We start from the raw sequence: 22,148 nt of genomic DNA, 5'->3' as shown, positions 1-22,148 counted from the left end.
ATGCTGTGAAATACCTGAAACTCTGTGGTGGAGTCTTCTGCTGACCATGAAGCAGCTGAAAATTATATTGATGAATTTACCAAGATAATATCTGAACAAAGCCTTAGTCCTGAACAAATTTACAAAGCTGATGAAACAGCTCTCTACTGGCCCTATGTCCCGGGAAAAACATTAGCAACGGCTGATGAGAGAGCACCAACAGGTTTTAAGGAAACTAAGGACAGGTTAACTTTTCTTGGGTGTGCCAATGCTGCAGGCACACACACAAGGTGAAATTGGCAGTGATTGGGAAAAGCAAACATTGAGATGTCTGAAAGGTGAACATTTACCTGTGCGTTATTATACAAACAGGAAAGCATGGGTAACCTGAGGAAATATGTTTTGCCTAGTTCGGTAAACACTTTGTACCAGTGGCACGAGCTCATTGCAGGCAAGCTGGACTGGAAGAAAACTCTAAAATGTTATTGTTCCTGGACAACTGCTCCACACATCCCCCTGCCGAACTTCTTGTGAAAAGTAATGTTTTTGGCATATACTTGCCCCCTAATGTGACATCTGTATTGCAGCCTTGTGACCAAGGAATTTTGCGCTCCGTGAAGGGCAAGTATAAAGACTAATTTTTAAACTCTATGCTCGCTACAGTCAACAGAGGGGTAGGAATCCAAGGCTTCCTGAAAGAGTTTAGTGTTAGGGATGCCACTTACGCAGTTGCTAATGCTTGGAAGGATGTTGATAAATCGGCATTAATAATGCTTGGCACAGATTCTGGCCTTCAACGATGTTTGATGTAAATGAACATGTAGATGAAGACTTTGAAGGATTTTGTGTCACTGAAGAGAAAAAGATGCTAGCAAACCTTGTAAGTTATGCACAAAGTTTATCGGACTAAAGTGTAAGTAAATTACAGGAAGCTGACATGGAAGAAATGCTGAACATTGGCAATAATGTACCTGTGGTGCATCCCTTGAGCAATGGGAAGATTGCTGAAATGGTTTTAAATACAGCTAAGTGTGAGGATAGCAGTGATGATGATGACGATGATGACTACTGCTACTACTTCAACTTCTTAGGGGACACTGTTGGAGAAAGTCTCCATAGATGGTATGGTGAAAATGTGATCAGTTAATTGCTGGCCGTGAACAACATTCATTTATCAGTGAGCAAGAGATTATGGCAATCTACTCAATTAAAGAGAGATGGCTTAGACAGAAACCGATGTTAATGAGACAGATGACACTTGAAGAAGCCACCTGCCATACTGCTGAAGCTGTGTATGTTTAAGGTTTACCAAATGTTTTTCTTGGAATGTTTTTTCTGGAAATAAAATGTCCTTGAGTATTTATGGTCTATGTATTTTATTTATCAGTATATTATTCTAAATAAGCTATGGTAGTATTTCTAGTCTTTATTTATCCCACTTATTGTGAGAGTTTGCTGCGGTATTGATGTTTGATTATGGGGTGCTGCCTTGGACCCTACAGGGGACGCTACATTTGTTCCAAAATCAGAAAAATTCCGAATTCCGAAAAACAGCTGGCCCCAACGATTTCGGATAAAGGATTGTCTCCCTGTACTATATTCAGGGTTGCCAGGCTGTGATAAATGTGGATGTAATGATTTAAAGAGAAATGGGAGGTGATACATTGTTTGTGAAGGGAGTTTGTGCTGGTTTTGTTTGTTGTATTTCTTTTACTTTTGTTAATTGTTTACTTAATGAGAATGCTTTCTGCTGTGAATTCTGTCATTGCAACATTTTTCTTGTGTCTGAGAAACTTGGGCACAATGTTTCCCTGTGCTGCAGTGAAAACTGCAGCTTTTTGATCATACCAGGTTATCAACATTAATTGTTTTTCCAAGTGCTCCTATTATGGTCTCTCAAGGGCAACGTTGTGATTTTATGGGCCACTGTTTTGTTTCTAGGTGCTACCTTTACATTCTCTCAAACTCTTCATTAGGCGAGCTAAGTCACATTATCGGTAGGGTATTTGTGTTGACATTTGGATTCTCAGAAGCAGACTTTGAAAGAATTCATTAATATCCACCGTGATTATCAATCTTCCATTAAATATAAGACCATAACACACAAAGAAAACTTAAAAATCCTGAATACTATAGTATTTGAATTGGCAGAAGTTTAATTCAATTTTGATTTAATTCAATTTTCACACCTACTGAGATACAATGAAAACTATTGTGTTGCATGCTAAGCAGACAAATTATCCCTTATATAAGTACATTAACGTGATGGAACAGAATGCAGAACATAATGTTAGAGCTGCAGAGAAGGTGCAGAGAAAGATCAGCCCTAATATGTGAGAGGTCTGTTGAAAAGTCTGATAGCAGTGTGGAAGACACTAATACGTTTTCAAATTTTTGTATCCTCTGCCCAATGGAGGAGGGTGGAAGAGCATATTACTGTGGTGGGAGGGATCTTTGGTCGTGTTGACTGCTTTCCCGAGGCTGCAAGAAGTGTAGGCAGAGTCAATGGATGGAAGTGATTGCTGTGTTCACAACTCTCTCATTTCTTGTGGTCTTTGGCAGAGCAGTTGCCATACCAAGCCATGATGCATCCAGATTGGATGCTTTCTGTGGTGCATCTACAAAATTGGTAAGAGTTGTTATGGATATGCTAAAGTTAACATCCATAAGTTAGCAGCAAAAGCAGGTTTTTTTTCAATAACTACTTCATTAAAAAGCACCTTAATTTGCAAGGGATTCATTACCTAGTACTTCCAAAGTTTCCTGGCTCCCAGTATTCCTCTGTTGACGGGCTCCCCATCAGAACCTCTCTTCATTTTCACAGTGTCCACTGTACTGCCACTACCTTCTCCCTCCCCACTCTGCAGCTACTGCAGACTCTGTCCCCCATCCCCACAAGGAGTTGCTCGCCCAGATGTTCATTCAGATCAGTGGACATGATGGGGTCATGGGACTTGACATGACTTAGAATACAGGCAGCAGAACTTTAGATGATTTCAAGTTTCCGCAAATAACAGGACAAACGAAAGTTTGGACCACAGCAGCCTACAATAAGCGGAGAGTAGGGAGACAGTGGTGTAGTTGTCCTGCATGGTTTAATCTGACTTGAAGCTAAATTCCAACAGGGGCATCGTGGCATTATTGGCTACTTATTTAAGGCCAAAGCTTGTTCTGGGAATGTTGCTCTAAAATCCAGTAGGGAAGATAATCATTAGTGCCAAGAATGTACAGCCTTCCTGTTGTCCACCTCTTGCATCACAATGTCAGTGGATTCTCAACATCAAATTTGAATATACGCCATGGTCGGGTATAGATACTTACTGACCTATCACTTCTTGTACAGGGGGCCTCGATGTGTAGCTCGGTTTGACTATGAAGGAGACCAGGCTGATGAACTCACTTTCTTTGAAGGGGATGTCATTGCACTGAAGGAGTACATGAATGAAGAGTGGGCTCAAGGAGAACTTAAAGGCCGCTCTGGAACTTTCCCTTTAAATTTTGTTGAGATTATTGAGGATCTACCAATTCCTGAGCAGCAGGCTGCACAGAGTTCACCTCTGTCTCCAGGTGAATGAATTGTTCTTTTGAATGAGCAAGAAATATGAAGTGTCATATATCTTCAGTTTTCTTCCCTCGAAATCAAAGACAAGGGCCAATAAGGTTTTAACACACAGTAAACAACAAAAACTTCAAAATTCAAATGCTCTGCACTGTCTCCTTTCTAGATTCACTCCTCCACTGGTCTAATATGACATGTAATGAGAGTGTTACATGTCATTAGGTTATTGACTGTATCTGCTTTAGTACTAGAAACAATTCAATATCCTTTTTTTTTAACATCAAAGCCTTGAAACTCCTTTAGAAGCCGCAGTCAGGGTTTATGTCAATGACACCTCAAGTTCTCACCTTCCTTTCCTCAGACTATTCTCTCCTGGGTCTTAGAAAGGGCACTTCAGCACTTGCACACAGGCACAGTTCAAGCAGATCTAATCTAAGTCCTGTCTGGCACGGAGCCTACTCTCTCTCTCTCTCTCTCTCTCCCCCTCAGACACAATCACACGTCACACTCATTGTCTGTCACTTTTGAAATCCACTTCACTGACTCTCCCCGAACATTGGTCAATGTGAATTGGAACTCGTGCAACAGGCAGGCAGAACCAAGTGTAACTGATGATTTAGAACAGTCAAATCTAGCAAACCCTGAGAACGGACTGTTCCTTAAATTTTATCATTTTCATAATACTGGCTTGCAGCTTAAAATTGCATAAAATAACAACAAAAATCCATCACAATGTGTCTTTTTATCCTATCTTGAAATGTAACGAGTGATTATGATAGTCATGTTTCATGGTAGTCTTATGCAGTTTGGTATCTCGAGTTGGGAACATAATTTTTTTAAAGAACGAAATGTATTGAATCTTTCCTCAGGTTCTGACACATTAGAAAGTGACAAAGCAGTGGAGATCTCGTTACATGGTCAGGTAGGAGTACTTTAACAATCAAATGTTGTCACCTTGCATATAATTATGAACAAGGACATAGAAGTATCAAAGTCATCCCCTTCTATCCCTCAGAGTTAAACTTCATTTTATTCTGTGCCTTAGTCTTTCATGAAATATATTACATGTTGACAAATATTAAAATGCAGAGTTGATAAAGTGTGGCGCTGAAGTCCTGAAGAGGGGTCCTTCCCAAAACATCAACTCTTTTGCTCCTCAGATGCTGTCTGACCTGCTGTGCTTTTTCCAGCATCACACTTTATCAACTCCAGCATCTACAGTCCTCACTTTCTCCCAATATTAAAAAGCATGCAACTTATTGCTTTTCTGGTGTGAGAAGCGCTGATACTCCTGTTCAAGGAAGTAAAGCAAAATGTGAAATGGGTCTGCACCAATCTTGTCTCTCCTGAAGCAGCTGCTAACAGATCAGCATTGTAAACTGCTAAAAAGCATACTGACCTGTGATGAAAGGAGTGGTTTAACTTCCTTATTCGCCAAAGATCCATAGACCTTACAAACCGAGGACCACTTCCATCTTGAAGACAAGGGCAGCACCCATATGTTAAGACCACCAACAGCAGGTTCCCCTCCTCGGCACTCTCCATCCCGGTTTGGAAATATATCGCCATTCCTTTCCTGTCATAGGTCAAAATTCTGAAACTTCCCCCTTAACAGTATAGGACAATGACGGACTGGCAATAAATGCTGTACAGCCAGTGATGCCCACATCCCAAGGGAAGAATTTTAAAAGATTTGAATATTAAAACTTGTGTTGACAACTGCAGCTTGTTAATAAATGAGTAGATATGTAGTTGCCAGTTCTTGAGGTCTTTTAGCCATGCAGGATTCTTTGCTCTATCTGTATTAAATAAAATTACTTTTCATGCATTGCTCACATCTGACATTTACCACAATCGTTTTTTAACTAGTTAAATGTTTGCATTGTTTCTCCTGTTACTGAAACAATCTAACTGGTTTTCTTTGAACTCCTAGGTCAAACACTCAAATTCTCAATGGTGTGAAGCACTTTATGATTTCAAAGCAGAAGCTCCTGACGACTTGCCGTTTAAACGTGGGGATCGGATCCTCATCACAGAACATTTGGACTCTGAATGGTGCAGAGGGAAACTGAATGGGTGTGAAGGGACATTCCCAACTGTGTTTGTGCAAATCTGCTCAGGTACCACCATTGTAAAGACTGAAATCTACACCACAGCAATTGTAGAAAATACCTTTTTGTTCCTTGAATTTGAAAGCTTGAAAGCTTTTCTTTACTAAAATGAAAACACAGTTCTTCAAACCTAATACAAAAATGGCTTCCTTATATGAAGAGAAGCTGGGAGCTGAACAATAGCAGAGAGGCTTAGGGGCCCATGTACCTGAAAGCTAGTGAACAGAACAAAACAAATGAAAAGGCTTGTGAAATGTTAGGTTTAACGTCAAGGAGCTGGAATTCAAAGGTGTAATGTGTTTATTGAAATAGGAAAAATCAGCCAGTGTATGCATGAGAATCAAATAAAAGGTTCTTGATGTGACATTTTATTTATTCGTGAGATGTTATCTACTTGATGATGAAATGGAGACGTTGGGAAGGATGTAGGAACAACAAGGGAAGTGTTGAACACAGTGGGAAGACTTGTTGCCAGCCTGATCCACATACCTGGTGTGAATGGCAAACAGAGAGGCTAGGGGACCCATTATCACCCCGCTCCCATCTCTGTCATGGGTCACGATTATCCTTGGAAAGCAAAAATAGGAGGAAAAATGGTTGGAAGCAAAATGAGAAAGTTTTATGCTTGAAAATTTAGAAAGGAAAGGTGTAGGATTGATTTTATTCTTCAACAGTTAGTTGTAATTTTGTAACCCGTAATGGTTAAGCAAGGCCTTAAGACATACACTGACCACTAGTGAGCAGATTAAGATGGTGGTGTCACATCTTGTGGGCTTTTTGTTTGTAGCTGCATTTGAGTGAAATTTACCAAATGCCTCCAGATTAATATAAAGTAAGTGGTGAAGATTCACTTCCATGGCGTACTTTATCATAGGACAAGCATGACAGTATTTTAAAATGAAATGGCTATGAGTTTGAAGCCATAGCATTTTATATTTAAGTTGGCTTGGCTGCAGACTTAGACTACTATAAAGAGAAGTAGTCACTTTTCCAAGTGTGTAACAAGTAAACTTTGGATTTGGATTCTGTCATTAGTTTTGTCATTATTGTGACTCTTGATATGTCCTTTTTACATTAATAGCATGTAGCATGCTGCACTGTAAATGTATATTGTGTTACCTGAGAGATATCCAGTGCGTTAAAATTATGCACTGATTTTTATGCATACACTGTATAATGTTTATGTTGGAACAACTTGTACTCTCTTGTATTTTTAGTTTGAGATCCCAGCAGTGATGGTCAAGTTACAGAAAAACAACTTGTTCCTTTAACTAAAATATATTAATCGGTTCTTGAACATTTCGGACATTGCAAAGGAAACATAGTCTTTAGAAATTGTGCACAAAATACAGCTGTCTCCTCAATGTTGGCTCCAGTTCACAGTTGGGAGAAACTGAGGGCTGCAGATGCTGGAGATCAGAGCTGAAAAATGTGTTGCTGGAAAAGCGCAGCAGGTCAGGCAGCATCCAAGGAGCAGGAGAATCGACGTTTCGGGCATAAGCCCTTCTTCAGGCATTTTCCTGAAGAAGGGCTTATGCCCGAAACGTCGATTCTCCTGCTCCTTGGATGCTGCCTGACCTGCTGCACTTTTCCAGCAACACATTTTTCAGCTCCAGTTCACAGTTTAAAGTTATCTGGTCACATTGTAGTCAGGCAAAATTATCAATTGGATTTCTTAAGATCAATGATAAAGACTTCCTTTTATATTAAGTGTGCCTTTTGGTTTACAACCTGTTGGACCTTGCATTTGGTTGCAATTGATAGTTTATTGCTGATATCATGTACAATCTCCCATTGGAGTGACAATAATTAATTCAAATTTATTCATTTGGTCACTAGGCAATAGCCGAGGTGGTACTGTCACGAGAATATTAATCTAGAGACCCTAGTAATGTTCCAGGCATATGTCCTAGAAGATCAATTTGAATTCAACCTGGAATTAAGAGTCTAATGATGATCATGAAACTGTTAGCAATTGTTAGACAAACCTATCTAGTTCACTGTAAACTTTCAGGAAGGAATATGCCATCCCTACCTGGTTTGGCCCACACATGACTATAGACCCACAACAATGTGGCTGACTCTTAACCCGCCCTGTGAGCAGTTAGGGATGGGCAATAAATGTTGCCCTAGCCAAAGATGCCCACATCCCCTGAACAATAATAGAACAAAATGGGTAAGATTTTAATAAGAGGAAATTTAGGGAGGAACCAACTTTTAGACAATATGCAAGATTGAAACTGGTTTCAGGTAACACTTTGAACTAGTTGTTTTAACTATAGTACGCTTGTATTTTCAGATATTATCTCGGACTATATTTCATTATTGTTGCTTTGACAACCTTTAGTTATGTTTTCCACTAATGACTAAAAGTAAGTGACATATTTAACTCACCATGTCCTACTGCATACTGTGTGCAGAATCAGGTCCACATAAGTCACTGGGTTCTAAGGGGAACGGGTTTTTAGATAACTGGCTGAGTTGAATCCAGATGGACTATTAATCATGTTTCAGGGTAAATTGCAATTTTATTTCGCCAAGAGCTGGTGAACTCCAGGAAACCGAGGACAAACATAGTGGACAGCTGTGATTGAGGAGTGACTAACAACAATTTATCTAAATAGTTGTATACAGTGATTTGCATTTTTGTAACCAAGTTGTACCTTCAATATTTTATACAAAACTATTTTTGTTTCAGACAAAACAAACCCCTTAAAACAACAGCCCTCGGGGAATAAAAGAGAAAAAGCCAAGGCACTCTATGACTTTAGTGGGGAGAATACAGATGAGCTTGATTTAAAGGTATGAAATGTGACATCAAATCTACTCAATTCTTTATTGAGATTGTACAAACTTTCTGGAAAACCTATTTTTAAACACTTGATCTATTTGATTTTGAATTCTGATGGGGGTCAGTGCATCAATCTCTGAATAATGAAAGTTGAGCATCGTCAGTCCCAATGAACAATTGTGATATTCTGTACAGACACAGAAAAAACAGGGGTTTATCATGGCATATGGATAATGGAGTGAAACCCATCTGAGAAAGTCATTCTTCTGTCGTGCATAGAGCAGTTTGTGGACTTGCCTTGGATGTAGTTTTCATTGTGTGTATGACATTGTTGCTCATACCTAACAGATTCTTTTTGACAGTTTGAGGGGTAATATTTTGACCTCTGGTGTAATCCAGGCTGCAGGACACACTGTGCAAAATTCGATGATTCTGTTCGTTAGCTTTCCAACATCCTTCTATCTCAGTCCAGCACAACTCTGCCCTGCCTGTCACCCAGTCTCACGATAGAGAAACTGCCCTTTCTATTCTTTACTTGTATATCACGATTATATCTGATGAGTAGTTGATTGCACTTAGACTGGATGATCAGAACACTAAATTCTAACTCTTGTTTTGTCTGTCAGAATTAAGTTTTTCAGCTTCTCAGAACAGTTCAAACATGCCCAGCTACCTCTGACATGCATATATTTTCAGATTTGTTCTTTTAATTTCAGATTTCCAACATTTGTTTGTGTCATTGAAATTGACTCTTTCCTTCTTCATAAATGCTGCCTGATCTGAATAATTACAGCACTTTTATCTTTTATTACAGATTACCATAATCTACACTATTTTTGTCTTTGCACTCAATTACTTGTCATTGTTTCATAAAGAGCAAAAAGGTTCACTAGAAATGAAAGTCACTTAACCTAACTCTTTTTAGTGGGATATTTCTCAACATTTCCCCCTTATGTCCAACGTGAGCATTGATTTCAGTCATCAAACCCTCATTCAGTGTGATCAGATGCACTATGAAAAATGTCAGAAAGTTGATCTTGAAGATGAGATGTATCAGAGAACTAGATGTAAGAGAAGGTTATGACTGGAGGAGATCATGGAGTTAGGGTAGGATATGGCCATTATGAATGTGGTTTTAAAAAAAACACCATCTTCAATTCATTGCAATAGGAAGTTGATGTAGGTCAATAAGACATGAGTAATGGACATATGCTTGACCAACAAAGGACTCCATATTATTGGGAGTGGGCAAGAATGTGCACTACACTCAGATCAATCATTATCTTACTGAAAGGTGGAATAAGGCTCAATGGGACCAAATGACCTATTCCCCCTTCTGATTCACAACTCCAAAAAGGACAGGATACAGGCTGCTGAATACCCTCAATCTGGTGAATCAAAACTGGTCATCTCTGAGACACTGTGAGCCATCTGCAGAAGTAGAATTGTATTTGATCATAATATGTAATCTCATTGCCTGACATACCATCCACTCTGCCATTATCATAAAGTCATGGGAACAACAATGGTTCATTGAGGAGTGTAGTAGAGTATGAGCTATAAAGCAGTTCCAGACATAACTGAAAAGGAGATGCTAACCTGGTGTAAACATACATGGGAATGGATGCATGCTAAACAGTCAGAGCAACATGCTACATACAAAGCTGAGTAATCCCTTAACCAACAGATCACAACAAAGCTCTGCAGTCCTGCCACATTCGGGCTTGGAGGGTATAGACAATTAAAGAACTAAACAGAAAAGGCAACAGCAGGAACATCCCAATTTTCAATAAGGACCGAGAAAAGGGTTCAGATAAGATTTACAAGGATGTTGCCAGGTTTAGAGGGTTTGAGCTATAGGGAGAGGCTGGATAGGCTGGGGCTGTATTCCCTGGAGCGTCGGAGGCTGAGGGGTGACCTCACAGAGGTTTATAAACTCATGAGGGTCATGAGGGTAAATAGACAAGGTATTTTCCCTGGGGTGGTGGGTTTAGGGTAAAAAGGGCAAGATTTAAAAGGGACCTAAGGGGCAACTTTTTCATGAAGAGGATGGTACGTGTATGGAATGAGCTGCCAGAGGATGGGGTAGAGGCTGGTACAATTACAGGCATCTGGATGGATATATGAATAGGAAGGGTTTCGAGGGATATAGGCCAAGTGCTGGCAGGTGGGACTAGATTGGTTTGGGATACCTGGTTGGCATGGATGAGTTGGACCGAAGGGTCTGTTTCCGTGCTGTACATCTCTATGACTCCAAAAGGAAAAATATCTTCACTGAGGGTGCTGAGTCTTTGGAATTCTCTGTGAAAACTCTGTCATCGAGCACTGGGATCAATAGATCTCCATGTTTTAAAAATATCCAGGGTTGTCCACATAGTGCAGCAAAATGGTATTGAAGTAATAGCTCAGTCACAATCTCTTTGAAAAGCAGAGTAGGTTCAAAGATCTGAATGGCCTACTTTTGCTTCTGTTTCTTATGTTCTGAAGTTTTTGTATCCGTCATCAGCCAGAAATATCAAGTAGATGTTTTATCTTCATTTACTCCATGATCATCAATGGCAATTTGCAGCCATTTTTAAATCACTTCCCAATAACATCAAGATACAGTTGAAGGCACTGGAGATATGTCACCGGCCTCCCACATTATCAGGGCTGTATTGCTGAAGATGTGTGCTCCACAACTAGCCACACCTGCCTTCAATCTATTCCAAACAAAAACAAGGACAAATTACTGCTCCATCAATTTATTCTATATCAGCAGAAAATTGATTGGGAAGGTTATTGGCAGTACTGTCAGGTGGCATTCATTCATCAATAACCTGCACTCTGATGCTCAATTCGGGTCAGTTGGGAACACTTATCTTCAGACTTCATTACAAACTGGGCCCAAACGTGGAGAACAGGTTTGAAATGCAGTAGTGAGGTGACAGTGAGTGTCCCTTGACACCAAGACAGCATCTGATAATGTGACATCAAAGGGCCTTAGTAAAATTTAAGATAATGAGAATTTGGGAGAAAACTTTCCAGTAGCAGGTGTCACTGCCAATCTACCCCACGACATCGTTGCAGGAGTCCCTCAAGATAATCAATCAGCTGCCTCTTTCATGACTTCGTATACAAAAGGTCAGAATTGGGAGGCTGCCTGATTGTTAGTGCTCCATTCCATTCACAGCTCCTCAAGTTAATGACCCAAGTTCCTTATTACATGCAGAAAATATGCATTTAGGATTAGGCTAATAAATAATAAGTAGCCACACAAGGGCCAAGCAATGAGCTTCTCTAACAAGGATGGCATAGTGGCTCAGTACATTCCATGAATTAATAAAAAGAATTCTTTTTGGATTAAGAATTAAAATTTTAAAAATGTTGTCAGAAATAAATTGTTTTTTATAAACAATTAAGCTTACTGTGACTCTGACTCTAATTGTATAAATGTGGAATTGAGCGCAATTTAACTTAGAACAGCATTCCTGTGTGTATAAATATTAACTAAATTCTGCAACATTTTTCCACCTCCAGGTTGGAGATATGATAACCATTTTAGAACATGTAGATTCTGATTGGCTGAAAGGAGAACTACACGGGAAGGAGGGAATATTTCCAAGGAGCTTTGTCCAGATTCTTCAAGACCAGTTATGAACTACCTTGTATTTAGGTTGAGGAAGACCATAGAGCATGGAGCAGAATTGAACTTTGTCATTATATGTATCAAGGCACATGAGCTACATGGGCTGTACAGAGCGTGACAGACTGAAAGAGACACAGCCGCTGTTGGAGAACTAATGAATCAAAAATTCCATTACCTATGAACTGAGACGTACTGTAAATATCTGGGAGCAGGAGCTGGGTCAGTGGTCAGAATTCAGATTTTGGTGATTAAATACACATTATAATTTTACTGTAAAACATTTACATGTCAGTATTGAAAGACAGATTCCAGTACTGAATCAGAAACAAAGTCAAAATTTTTAAAAGACAATTAAAAGAAAATCCATTGATGCCTGCATGTGCTGGTGCTGACATCAGAAGGGCTGGTTTTCCCATTCTTGCTGTCATCCTTTAACTTGCATACAAATTGCAAAAACACTTTAATGTAATCTCAGTAAATAACTCTGACTTGCACAGTATATCTTTTATCTTTTGATTGCATTGTTTTTGAAGGCAATATGGTTTATTTTCCTTTTAATGATCAGTGCCTCTTAGTATTGCTGTGGTATTATCATTCAGCAATAACTGAACAAGTTATTCTGGAACAAATTATTCATTTGTGGATTCCTTACTGGTAATATTTCAAAATATCATTGTTTTGTGATAAAAGTTTCAATAAAAAGTATTTATTTCATTGATGTAGAATGTTTTGAATTAGGAAGCAATCAATTTACAGCACTATAGAGAACTACAGCACAGAAAAGGCCCTTCAGCCCAGTGAATCTGCACCAGCCAAAAATAGCCACCTATTTTAATCTCATTTTCCAGCACTTGGCACCATATATTCATATGTAAATACTTCCAAACTGTAATGAGGGTTTCTGCCCCTACCAAATTCCCACCACCCTCTGGATGAAAGAAATTTTTTTTATCACATCTCTTCTATAAACTACCTGTCCCCTCGCTTAATTGTATGCCCCCGGTAATTGATCACTCCATTAACAGCAGAGGTTCCTTCCTGTCCAACCTGTATCTAATATGTTCCTCATAATTTTATGCATCTCAATCATGTACCCCCTCATTCTCCTCTGCTCCAAGTAAACTCATTATTACTCAGCAGCCAGCTTATTTTACATAATTCAACTTATTAATTTATATAAAATGCAGCATTATTAATCCTGCCCAATATCTGAGCTCAAATTACAGAATTAAAATGCAATTTTCTGGCAGCATACATTGCCATCTAGTGGTCAAGAGTCTTCATTACTAATTTCCATTGTAAACAAAATTCAGCGACCATGGAGTCATAGAGATGTACAGCACGGAAACAGACCCTTCGGTCCAACTTGACCATGCCGACCAGATACCCCAACCCAATCTAGTCCCACCTGCCAGCACCCGGCCCATATCCCTCCAAATCCTTTTAAATGTTGCAATTGTACCAGCCTCCACCACTTCCTCTGGCAGCTCATTCCAAACACGTACCACCCTCTGCGTGAAAAGGTTGCCCCTTATGTCTCAACCTCTCCCTATAGCACAAATCCTCCAACCCTGGCAACATCCTTGTAAATCTTTTCTGATCCTTTCAAGTTTTACAACATTTTTCCAATAGGAAGGAGATCAGAACTGCATGCAATATTCCAAAAGTGGCCTAACCAATGTCCTGTACAGCCGCAACATGACCTCCCAACTCCTGTACAGCCAAAAGTAAGCAATTGTGTTTTTGTCTATAAATCCTATCAATTCCAATTCAATATACTAGAAATACTTAATCGAAAGGGAATACTTTTCAAAAGCTCTTCAATGGTAGGTCATCATTAGGTCAGAATAGATGAAGTCAGGTTATAAGTAGCAGAGAGGATGGTATAATGCTGTTCAACTACAAAGATCAGGGCTGAAACTGCTATTGATGGCCTCGCCTATGTCAGAATTAGAAGTAAAATATTGAACATTTGTGGACAATGCGAAAATATGAGGTTAATAGGTGAAGATCAAGAGTGTGGAGCTGGAAAAGCACAGCAAGTCAGGCAGCATCCAAGGAGCAGGAGAATCGACCTTTCAGGCATAAGCCCTTCATCAGAATGAGGCTTGTGGGCTGAGAGATAAATTGGGGGTATGGTAGCCGAGAATGCAATAGGTAAGTGAAGGTGGGGGTGGTGATGGTTTGGAGAGGAGGGTGGAGTGGGTAAATGAGAGATACATGGACAGGTGAAGGGGGCGGTGCCGATTTAGAGGCTTGGGACTGGGATAAGGTGGGGGGAGGCGAAATGAGGAAACTGGTGAAATCCACAGTAATCCTGTGTGGTTGCAGGGTCCTGAGGCGGGGTTACAGGTGTTCTTCGTCCAGGTATCAGGTGGTAAGGGTTTGATGATGAAGTCCCAGGACCTGCAAAGATCCACAAGTAGGTGTCCTGTCTCCCCACTGTAGAGGAGACCACAACGGATACAGTAGATGACATTTGTGAAAGTACAGGTTAACTTCTGTTAGATGTGGAAGGATTCTTTGAGGCCTTAGATGGAGGTGAGGGAGGAGGTGTAGGCTCAGGTTTTACAGTTCTTGCATTGGCAGGGGAAGGTGCTGGGAGTGGGGTGTGGGCTGTAGAGGGCATGGATCCAACAAGGGACTTGTGGAGGGAATGGTCTCTCCAAAACGCTGATAGGGGTGGAGCAGGAAATATATCCCTAGTGGGAATGAATTCCACCATAGAAAATCCCAGATGGTCTCCTCCTTCATAATCCACCCCACCAGCCCACACTCCAATCCCGGCACCTTCCCCTGCCCACACTCCAATCCCGGCACCTTCCCCTGCCAATGCAAGAAAAGCAAAATCTGTGCCTACCCCTCACCTCCATCAAAGGATCCTTCCACATCCAACAGAAATTCACCTGTACTTCCTGTACATCATCTACTGTAATCGTTATGGTCTCCTCTATATTGGGGAGACAGGAGCCAAGTTGCAGATAGTTTCAGAGAACATCTCTGGGACACCTGCACCAACCAACCCCACCACCATGTGGCTGAACATTTCAACTTCACCAAGGACATGCAGGTCCTAAGACTCCTCCATCGCCAAACCTAACCACCTGATGGCTGGAGGAAGGGTGCCTCATCTTCTGCCTTGGGACCCTACAACCACACAGTATTAATGTGGATTTCACCAGTTTCCTCATTTCATCTCTTCCCCCACCTCCCCACCTTATCCCAGTCCCAAGCCTCCAACTCTGCACCACCCTCTTGACCTATCATCTTTCCCATCTATCCGCTCCACCCTCCTCTCTGACCTATCACTCTCTCCCCCACCTTCCTTTACCTTGCACTCTCAGCTACCTTGTCTCCAGCCCCACCCCTACCCTCCGTCCCATTTATCTCTGACCCCCAACCCACAAGCTTCATTCCTGATGAAGGGCTTTTGCCTGATTCTCCTGCTCCTCGGATGCCTCCTGACCTGCTGCGCTTTTCCAGCACCACATTCTCGATTCTGATCTGCAGCATCTACAGTCCTCACTTTCTTCTCGTTAATAAGTGAGGGACTGCAATAAATATATTAATAAACTTGAAGAATGAACATACAATTGGTGAATAAACTTTTAAGTGTGAGTTGAAACATGTTAGCAGGAAGAATAAAGGCGTGTATTACTGGGAAGAATAGTAAGCATTTCTGTTGGAAAATGTGTCTAGTTAGGGTGGCAGAGCAGAGGAAACTGGGCACACAGATACACAAAGAACTAAAAGTAATGAGGGTTACTAAGGTCATCAGGGGAAAACAAAAGCACTTGGGTTCATTAACAGAATGATGGAATTGAAATAGAGATTTTGACAATCTAGGTATCACTTGGACAGTTGTGAACAGTTCTGGTCTTCATTTAATGGCATTTTTAATGGCACTGGATAAGGTGCAAAGGGGTTTAATAGAATAATACCAGATCTGAAAGGTTATACACATCAGCAAATATTGAACAGGCCAGGGCTGAATTGTTAAGAAAGGTCCTAAGGATTTGATTGCAGGGAATGGTTGGGAGACAGATGCGCCAACGCCATGGGAGATCAGAACCATGGAGGACCAGACAGTCGAGGGAAATGGGATTCAAACCAAGAATTTCAAGTGGTGGTTGTGACAACTACAAATAGTTGAATTTAAGAGGAAGCTAAATAAGGCATCATCGTCTTAGAATAAGGGGAGGCAAATTTAAAACTTGAGTTCAGGACAAACAACGTCTCCCAAAGGGCTGTGCATTTGTGGAATTTGCCTCCCCATAGTGTGTTGGCTGCTGGGACAGTGAGTAAATTTAAGGAGAAGTTAGATTTTTAATTGGCAATGGGTTGAAGGGTTAAGGAGAGAAGGCAGGAAAGTGGAGGTGAGTAGCATTTCAGCCATGATTGAATAGTGGAGCAGGCTCGATGGGCCGAATAGCCTAATTCTGCTCCTATATCTTATGAACTCATAAACACAAGAGAGAAATGAATGGACCCATATGTTAATATGATTAGATGGACAATAGACATTGAACATACGCACCACCGTGGACATGTCCTGTTTCTGTGCTGTCAAAGTTATGAAGTAGCTTCCAGCATTTCCCAAATTTGAGAACATTCTACACCCTTCTCAATTTCTCTTCCACTAAAAGATGTACTGAGTCATCAGCAGAGAGAGACAGAGTTAAGTAATCAGAAAAATATTTCCAACTTACTTGCTACCTGAGAGAAGGAATAAAGACCACCTGAATGACAATCAAAATGTAAAGAACATTTCTGAGCAGGAGGTTGTCCAAAGTGGTGGTGGTGGTTTGGAATGTAATATGTAGTTATAAAGAATTCCATATTATGGGGGAACCAATAGCATCCTTGGTAAACAGGATTGAATCTCACTTAGTATGGTCTCTGCATGCTACAGGGTGAAAAACATCTCAAAACACTTTGAAAAGGTATTAGAGATGATAGGAAACAAGAGTGGTGGAGGGTTGTTTTTCGGACTGAAGGCCTGCGACCAGTGGTGTTCCACAGGTATCGGTACTGGGTCCACTTTGTTTGTTATTTATATTATTGGTCTGGATGAAAATAGAGACATGATTAGTAAGTTTGGACAGTGAAGATGATTATCTTAGATAACAAATTTTGATCAATCATATCAATGGGCTGAGGAGCAGCAGATGGAGTTTAATTTGGATAAATGTGAGGTGCTGCATTTTAGTAATATAAACAAGGACAGGTCCTATACAATTAATAGTAGGGACCTGAGTAGTGTTGTTGAACAGAAGGACCAGGGGTTTAGGTATATAATTCTTTGAAATTTGCGTCATAAGTAAACAGGATGGTTAAGAAGATATTTAGCCTTCATTGTTCAGACCTTTGAGTATAGAAGCTGGGATGACATGTTGAGGTTGTACAGGACATTGGTGAGGCCTATCCTGGAGTGTTTTGTGCAGTTCTAGTCACCTTCTTATTGGAAGGATATTATTAAATTGGAGAAGGTTCAGAAAAGATTTACCAGAATGTTATCGAGAATGGAGGGTTTGAGATATAATAATAGGCTGGGTAGGCTGGAACGTTTTTTCACAGGAATATCAGAGGTTGAGGGGTGACCTTATTGAAGTTTATAAAATCATGAGGGGTATAAATAAGGTGAATGACATGGGTCTTTACCTTAGGGTGGGGATATTCAAAACTTGGGGTCATATTTTTAAGATGAGAGGTGAAACATTTTAAAAGGGCATAGAAGCAACTTTTTTGTTACAGAGTGGTTCCTGTGTGGAATGAACTACCAGAAGAATTGGTGGACGAGGGTACAGTTATACTGTTTAAAAGACTATTGGAAGTACATGAATAGTAAAGATTTGGAAGGACATATGCCCAGGGCAGGCAGGTGGGACGAGGTCAGCATGGACTGGTTGGACCGAATAGTCTACTTCCTTGCTATATGACTCTAATGAGGGAGTGATGATTTGTTATTGTGGTTCATGTTAGAACCAAGAACATTGGGAAAGAGTAGGCAAGAGGTCTTGTTTGGAGAGTGCTAGAAGCTGAATTTAATTTTAAAAGGATTGTGATCTTTGAATTACAGGGCAACCCCCATATCTACAGAATAGTTTTCCACAGTTTCAGTTACTCACGGTTTACCGTGGCTCAAACATATTAGATTAGATTAGATTACTTACAGTGTGGAAACAGGCCCTTCGGCCCAACAAGTCCACACCGACCCGCCGAAATGCAACCCACCCATTCCCCTACATTTATCCCTTTTACCTAACACTACGGGCAATTTAACATGGCCAATTCACCTGACCTGCACATCTTTGGACTGTGGGAGGAAACCGGAGCACTCGGAGGAAACCCACGCAGACATGGGGAGAATGTGCAAACTCCACACAGTCAGTCGCCTGAGTCGGGAATTGAACCCGGGTCTCTGGCGCTGTGAGGCAGCAGTGCTAACCACTGTGCCACCGTGCCGCCCACAATATTATAGGGAATCTTCTGGAACCTGGAATCGGGGGTTGCCAGGAAGGTAAATTTGCTATTTAAATAAATCAGTTCTCTCTTATCTGCAATAAATCTTGGAACATATCTCTCGTGGGTACGGGGGGGGGGGGGGACTACTGAATTCATCAATCATATGTAAATTGGTGGACAGGTGAGTAGGGAGCACATATCTGATGAAAGAAGTGGTATAGACCCAGTATTAGGTTAGAAAGGAATTCTGAGGTTGGGCTGCACACCTGAACCAGGCTGCGACTGGGATTCTTATGGAAAAGGTTAGATAGCACAGTCAGAACAAACTTAATAAGTAATAGCTCCAAAACAAATTAAAGTGAGGAGAGAAGAGTTGCCTCTCACAATGTACTCCAAGATAATCTTCCAGTTCAGGATCCGCTCCATGGAACTCGATCAGACATGCTCACATTTCTTCTTCTACAGGGGGCATAGGGAAAGCTCTGTGATCAGCAGCCTGAAGGAAAAAGATAGCTCAGTAACATCATCTCAGTCTGTATCCTGAGGATGTGTGCGCAATTTGATAGGCCAGGATGTGCAGGAAGTGAACAAAAGTATGCTGCTAGTATGCGCAAAGCTATGAGGAAGGGCATCATCACCCTCATCTACATGGAAGGAAGTTAAACATTGGTGACCGATCTCACAGCTGAATGCAGATTACAAGATCTTATCCAAGGTCATAACAAACCAGGTCAGATCTGCTCTGGGATTGGTGATTCATCCCAAACAAACCTGTGCTGTACCAGGTAGGATGATCTCTTGAGAAAGTTGCGCTGGACAACTGCCTCATAGCCTTGACCAGAAGGCCTTTAACAGGAATATCTGCATATTTCTGCAGCATTTCAGAAGAGACTGCTTAACAGTGTGATCTTTTGTAGGGCTCAGGACTATATTAATGGCCTGAGATGTGGAGACTGAAACTTAGCACTATAGGGTTCATCTTCTTTGTTATCTTTCTAAAAGTTTAAGGGTAGGAATATAGGAAGCGTGGAGGGGTAGGTGCGTTACCTCTACATAGCAGTGATCGTATGTTTGAGGGAGAGGACAGTGGATCAAACACAAGAGCAATTATGAGGCCATGAATACACAGGGCTGACTGAAGTAAGTTGGGAAACTAAGGTAAGGGATAGGTAGGTAAAGCTATAGTAGCAGGCAAGTCAGGGTTCATTTCGGAGCATGTGGGAATGATTTATTCCATTGAAATAAACATTTAAGAAGAAACACCATACGTGACTACCTAAGGAAATTAAAGGTGGGATCAAACTGAGACCAGATGTATAATTTCAGACAAATTGCTGGAGAAACTCAGCAGGTTTGGCAGAATCTGTGGAGAAATAATGTATGCTACATGTGTCGACTGTGCATCTGTCCAACATGAGATGAGACTCGATTAAAGTAGATACCACACCTGGGTAACAGCATCCATATGATACGCAAGCTATCCTAACACCTCATGTTTAGCTTAAAACACTGGCAGATTTGAGACACCTGGAATGGTCAGTCAGCAATCACTGAGGCTCTTGATCAAACAGGAGGACTGCAAAAATAAACACACAATTTCTCTGTCAACCCCAACAGACATAATGTTCTCTCAGACACACAGTCAGCACTATGCATTCACCACATCTATACAGAAATGTCCATGCCTTCAACACCATCATGGGTGGGATCGCCATTTCTCACAAAAGCAGCTCAGTACAATCTCCTCGAAGGCACACATAGTGAAGCAGCCAAAGATGTGCACAACCCCAAGGAGGCAGAATTCTCCAGAACAGCCTGGGACAGTGTGATCTTTTGTTTAGCAGGTGTCAATGTTCAGATTCTTGTTGGCAGATTAAAGCTTCGTTGTTAGCCAGAGTTTCAGACAAGTCAGTCTTCCTGACGGTGATATTTGGGAACCTCTTTTGCATTCTGTAGCATGCATATGACTCAGGCCTGTGCTTTAGGAAGCCACAATAACTAGACAGTTCGGATATTGGATTGTTTTTCCTGGTAGTCATTGAGAGAATTTTCACAGGTTAGAAATGGTAAAACATGCAAACGACATTTCGTTTCATCTCAAAGTACTCAAAAACATTAGTTTGGAAGGGGAAGGGGCGGGTAGTCTGTGAAACTCTGCAGGAAACTTTCTGACCAAGGTCTCAGTTGTAATAATGTCAGTTAACTACTACACAATCTTTTGATTTCAAGGTTGCAGGGATGAGTTGCACAAGAAAGCTTCCCACCCACCCACAAGATTCACAGAATACTGTGCTATAATGCTCAAGGTCACAAGCCCTTGCCCAAGACTAACTGAGGTCAAGCAGTCACGAACCACAATCTCCCAAAGATCAGCTTGACTAGGACAAATTCTAAAGAAAATCAAACATCTCTACACCTATTTGATCATTTATTTGGAAAAACAAGGACTGATTAGGGATAGTCAACATGGCTTTGTGCGTGGGAAATCATGTCTCACAAACTTATTTTGAATTTTTTGAAGATGTAACACGGAAGATTGATGAGGGCAGAGCGGTAGATGCGATCTATATGGACATTCGACAAGGTTCCCCATGGGAAACTGATTAGCAAGGTTAGATCTCACGGAATACAGGGAGAACTAGCCATTTGGATACAGAACTGGCTGAAAGGTAGAAGATAGAGGGTAGTGGTGGAAAGTTGTTTTTCAGACTGGAGGCCTGTGACCAGTGGAATGCCACAAGGTTCGGTGCTTGGTCCTCTACTTGTTGTCATTTACATAAATGATTTGGATGTGAGCATAAGAGGTACACAGCAAGCTTGCAGATGACACAAAAATTGGAGGTGTAGTGGACAGCGAAGAAGGTTATCTCAGATTACAACAAGATTTTGATCAGATGGGCCAATGGGCTGAGAAGTGGCAGATGGAGTTTAATTCAGATAAATGTGAGGTGCTGCATTTTGGGAAAGCAAATCTTAGTAGGACCTATACACTTAATGGTAACGTCCTAGGGAGTGTTGTTGAACAAAGGGATCTTGGAGTGCAGGTTCATAGCTCCTTGAAAGTGGAGTCGCAGGTAGATAGGATAGTGAAGGCGGCAATTGGTATGCTTTCCTTTATTGGTCAGAGTATTGAGTACAGGGGTTGGAGGTTATGTTGTGGCTGTACAGGACATTGGTCTCCTTCCTATCGCAAAGATGTTGCAAAACTTGAAAGGGTTCAAAAAAGATTTACAAGGATGCTGCCACGATTGGAGGGATTTCAGCTTTCGGGAGAGGCTGAACAGGCTGGGGCTGCTTTCCCTGGAGCGTTGGAGATTGAGGGGTGACCTTGTAGAGATTTACAAAATCATGAGGAGCATGGATAGGATAAATAGACAGTCTTTTCCCTGGGGTGGGCATAAAAGAGGGCATAAGTTTACGGTGAGAGGGGAAAGATATAAAAGAGACCTAAGGGGTAACTTTTTCACTCAGTGTATGGAATGAGCTGCCAGAGGAAGTGTTGGATGCCGGTACAATTGCAACTTTTCAAAGGCATTTGAATGGGTATACGAATAGGAAGGGTTTGGATGGCTTTGGGCCAGGTGCTGGCAGGTGGGACTAGATTGGGTTGGGATA

At 41.1% G+C, this 22,148-nt stretch overlaps 1 protein-coding gene across 4 annotated transcripts in view; it reads left to right on the top strand.

Annotated features, from left to right (window-relative positions):
* The window catches only part of sh3d19 (SH3 domain containing 19), a 144,195-nt gene extending 131,413 nt beyond the window's left edge, over nucleotides 1-12,782 (top strand). For all 4 annotated transcript variants that reach the window (XM_043699673.1, XM_043699663.1, XM_043699654.1 and 1 more), the window contains 5 exons: nucleotides 3,323-3,546; nucleotides 4,408-4,460; nucleotides 5,472-5,658; nucleotides 8,348-8,451; nucleotides 11,960-12,782. In XM_043699673.1, coding sequence (XP_043555608.1) covers nucleotides 3,323-3,546; nucleotides 4,408-4,460; nucleotides 5,472-5,658; nucleotides 8,348-8,451; nucleotides 11,960-12,079 — 688 coding nt within the window. In that variant the 3' untranslated portion in view covers nucleotides 12,080-12,782. The remainder of the gene's footprint in view (nucleotides 1-3,322; nucleotides 3,547-4,407; nucleotides 4,461-5,471; nucleotides 5,659-8,347; nucleotides 8,452-11,959) is intronic.
* The last annotated feature ends 9,366 nt before the right edge of the window (nucleotides 12,783-22,148 follow it).

Source organism: Chiloscyllium plagiosum, chromosome 1 (genome assembly GCF_004010195.1).
Source record: "Chiloscyllium plagiosum isolate BGI_BamShark_2017 chromosome 1, ASM401019v2, whole genome shotgun sequence".
Classification (NCBI taxonomy): domain Eukaryota; kingdom Metazoa; phylum Chordata; class Chondrichthyes; order Orectolobiformes; family Hemiscylliidae; genus Chiloscyllium; species Chiloscyllium plagiosum.
This window is presented reverse-complemented; position numbering and strand designations above follow the sequence as displayed.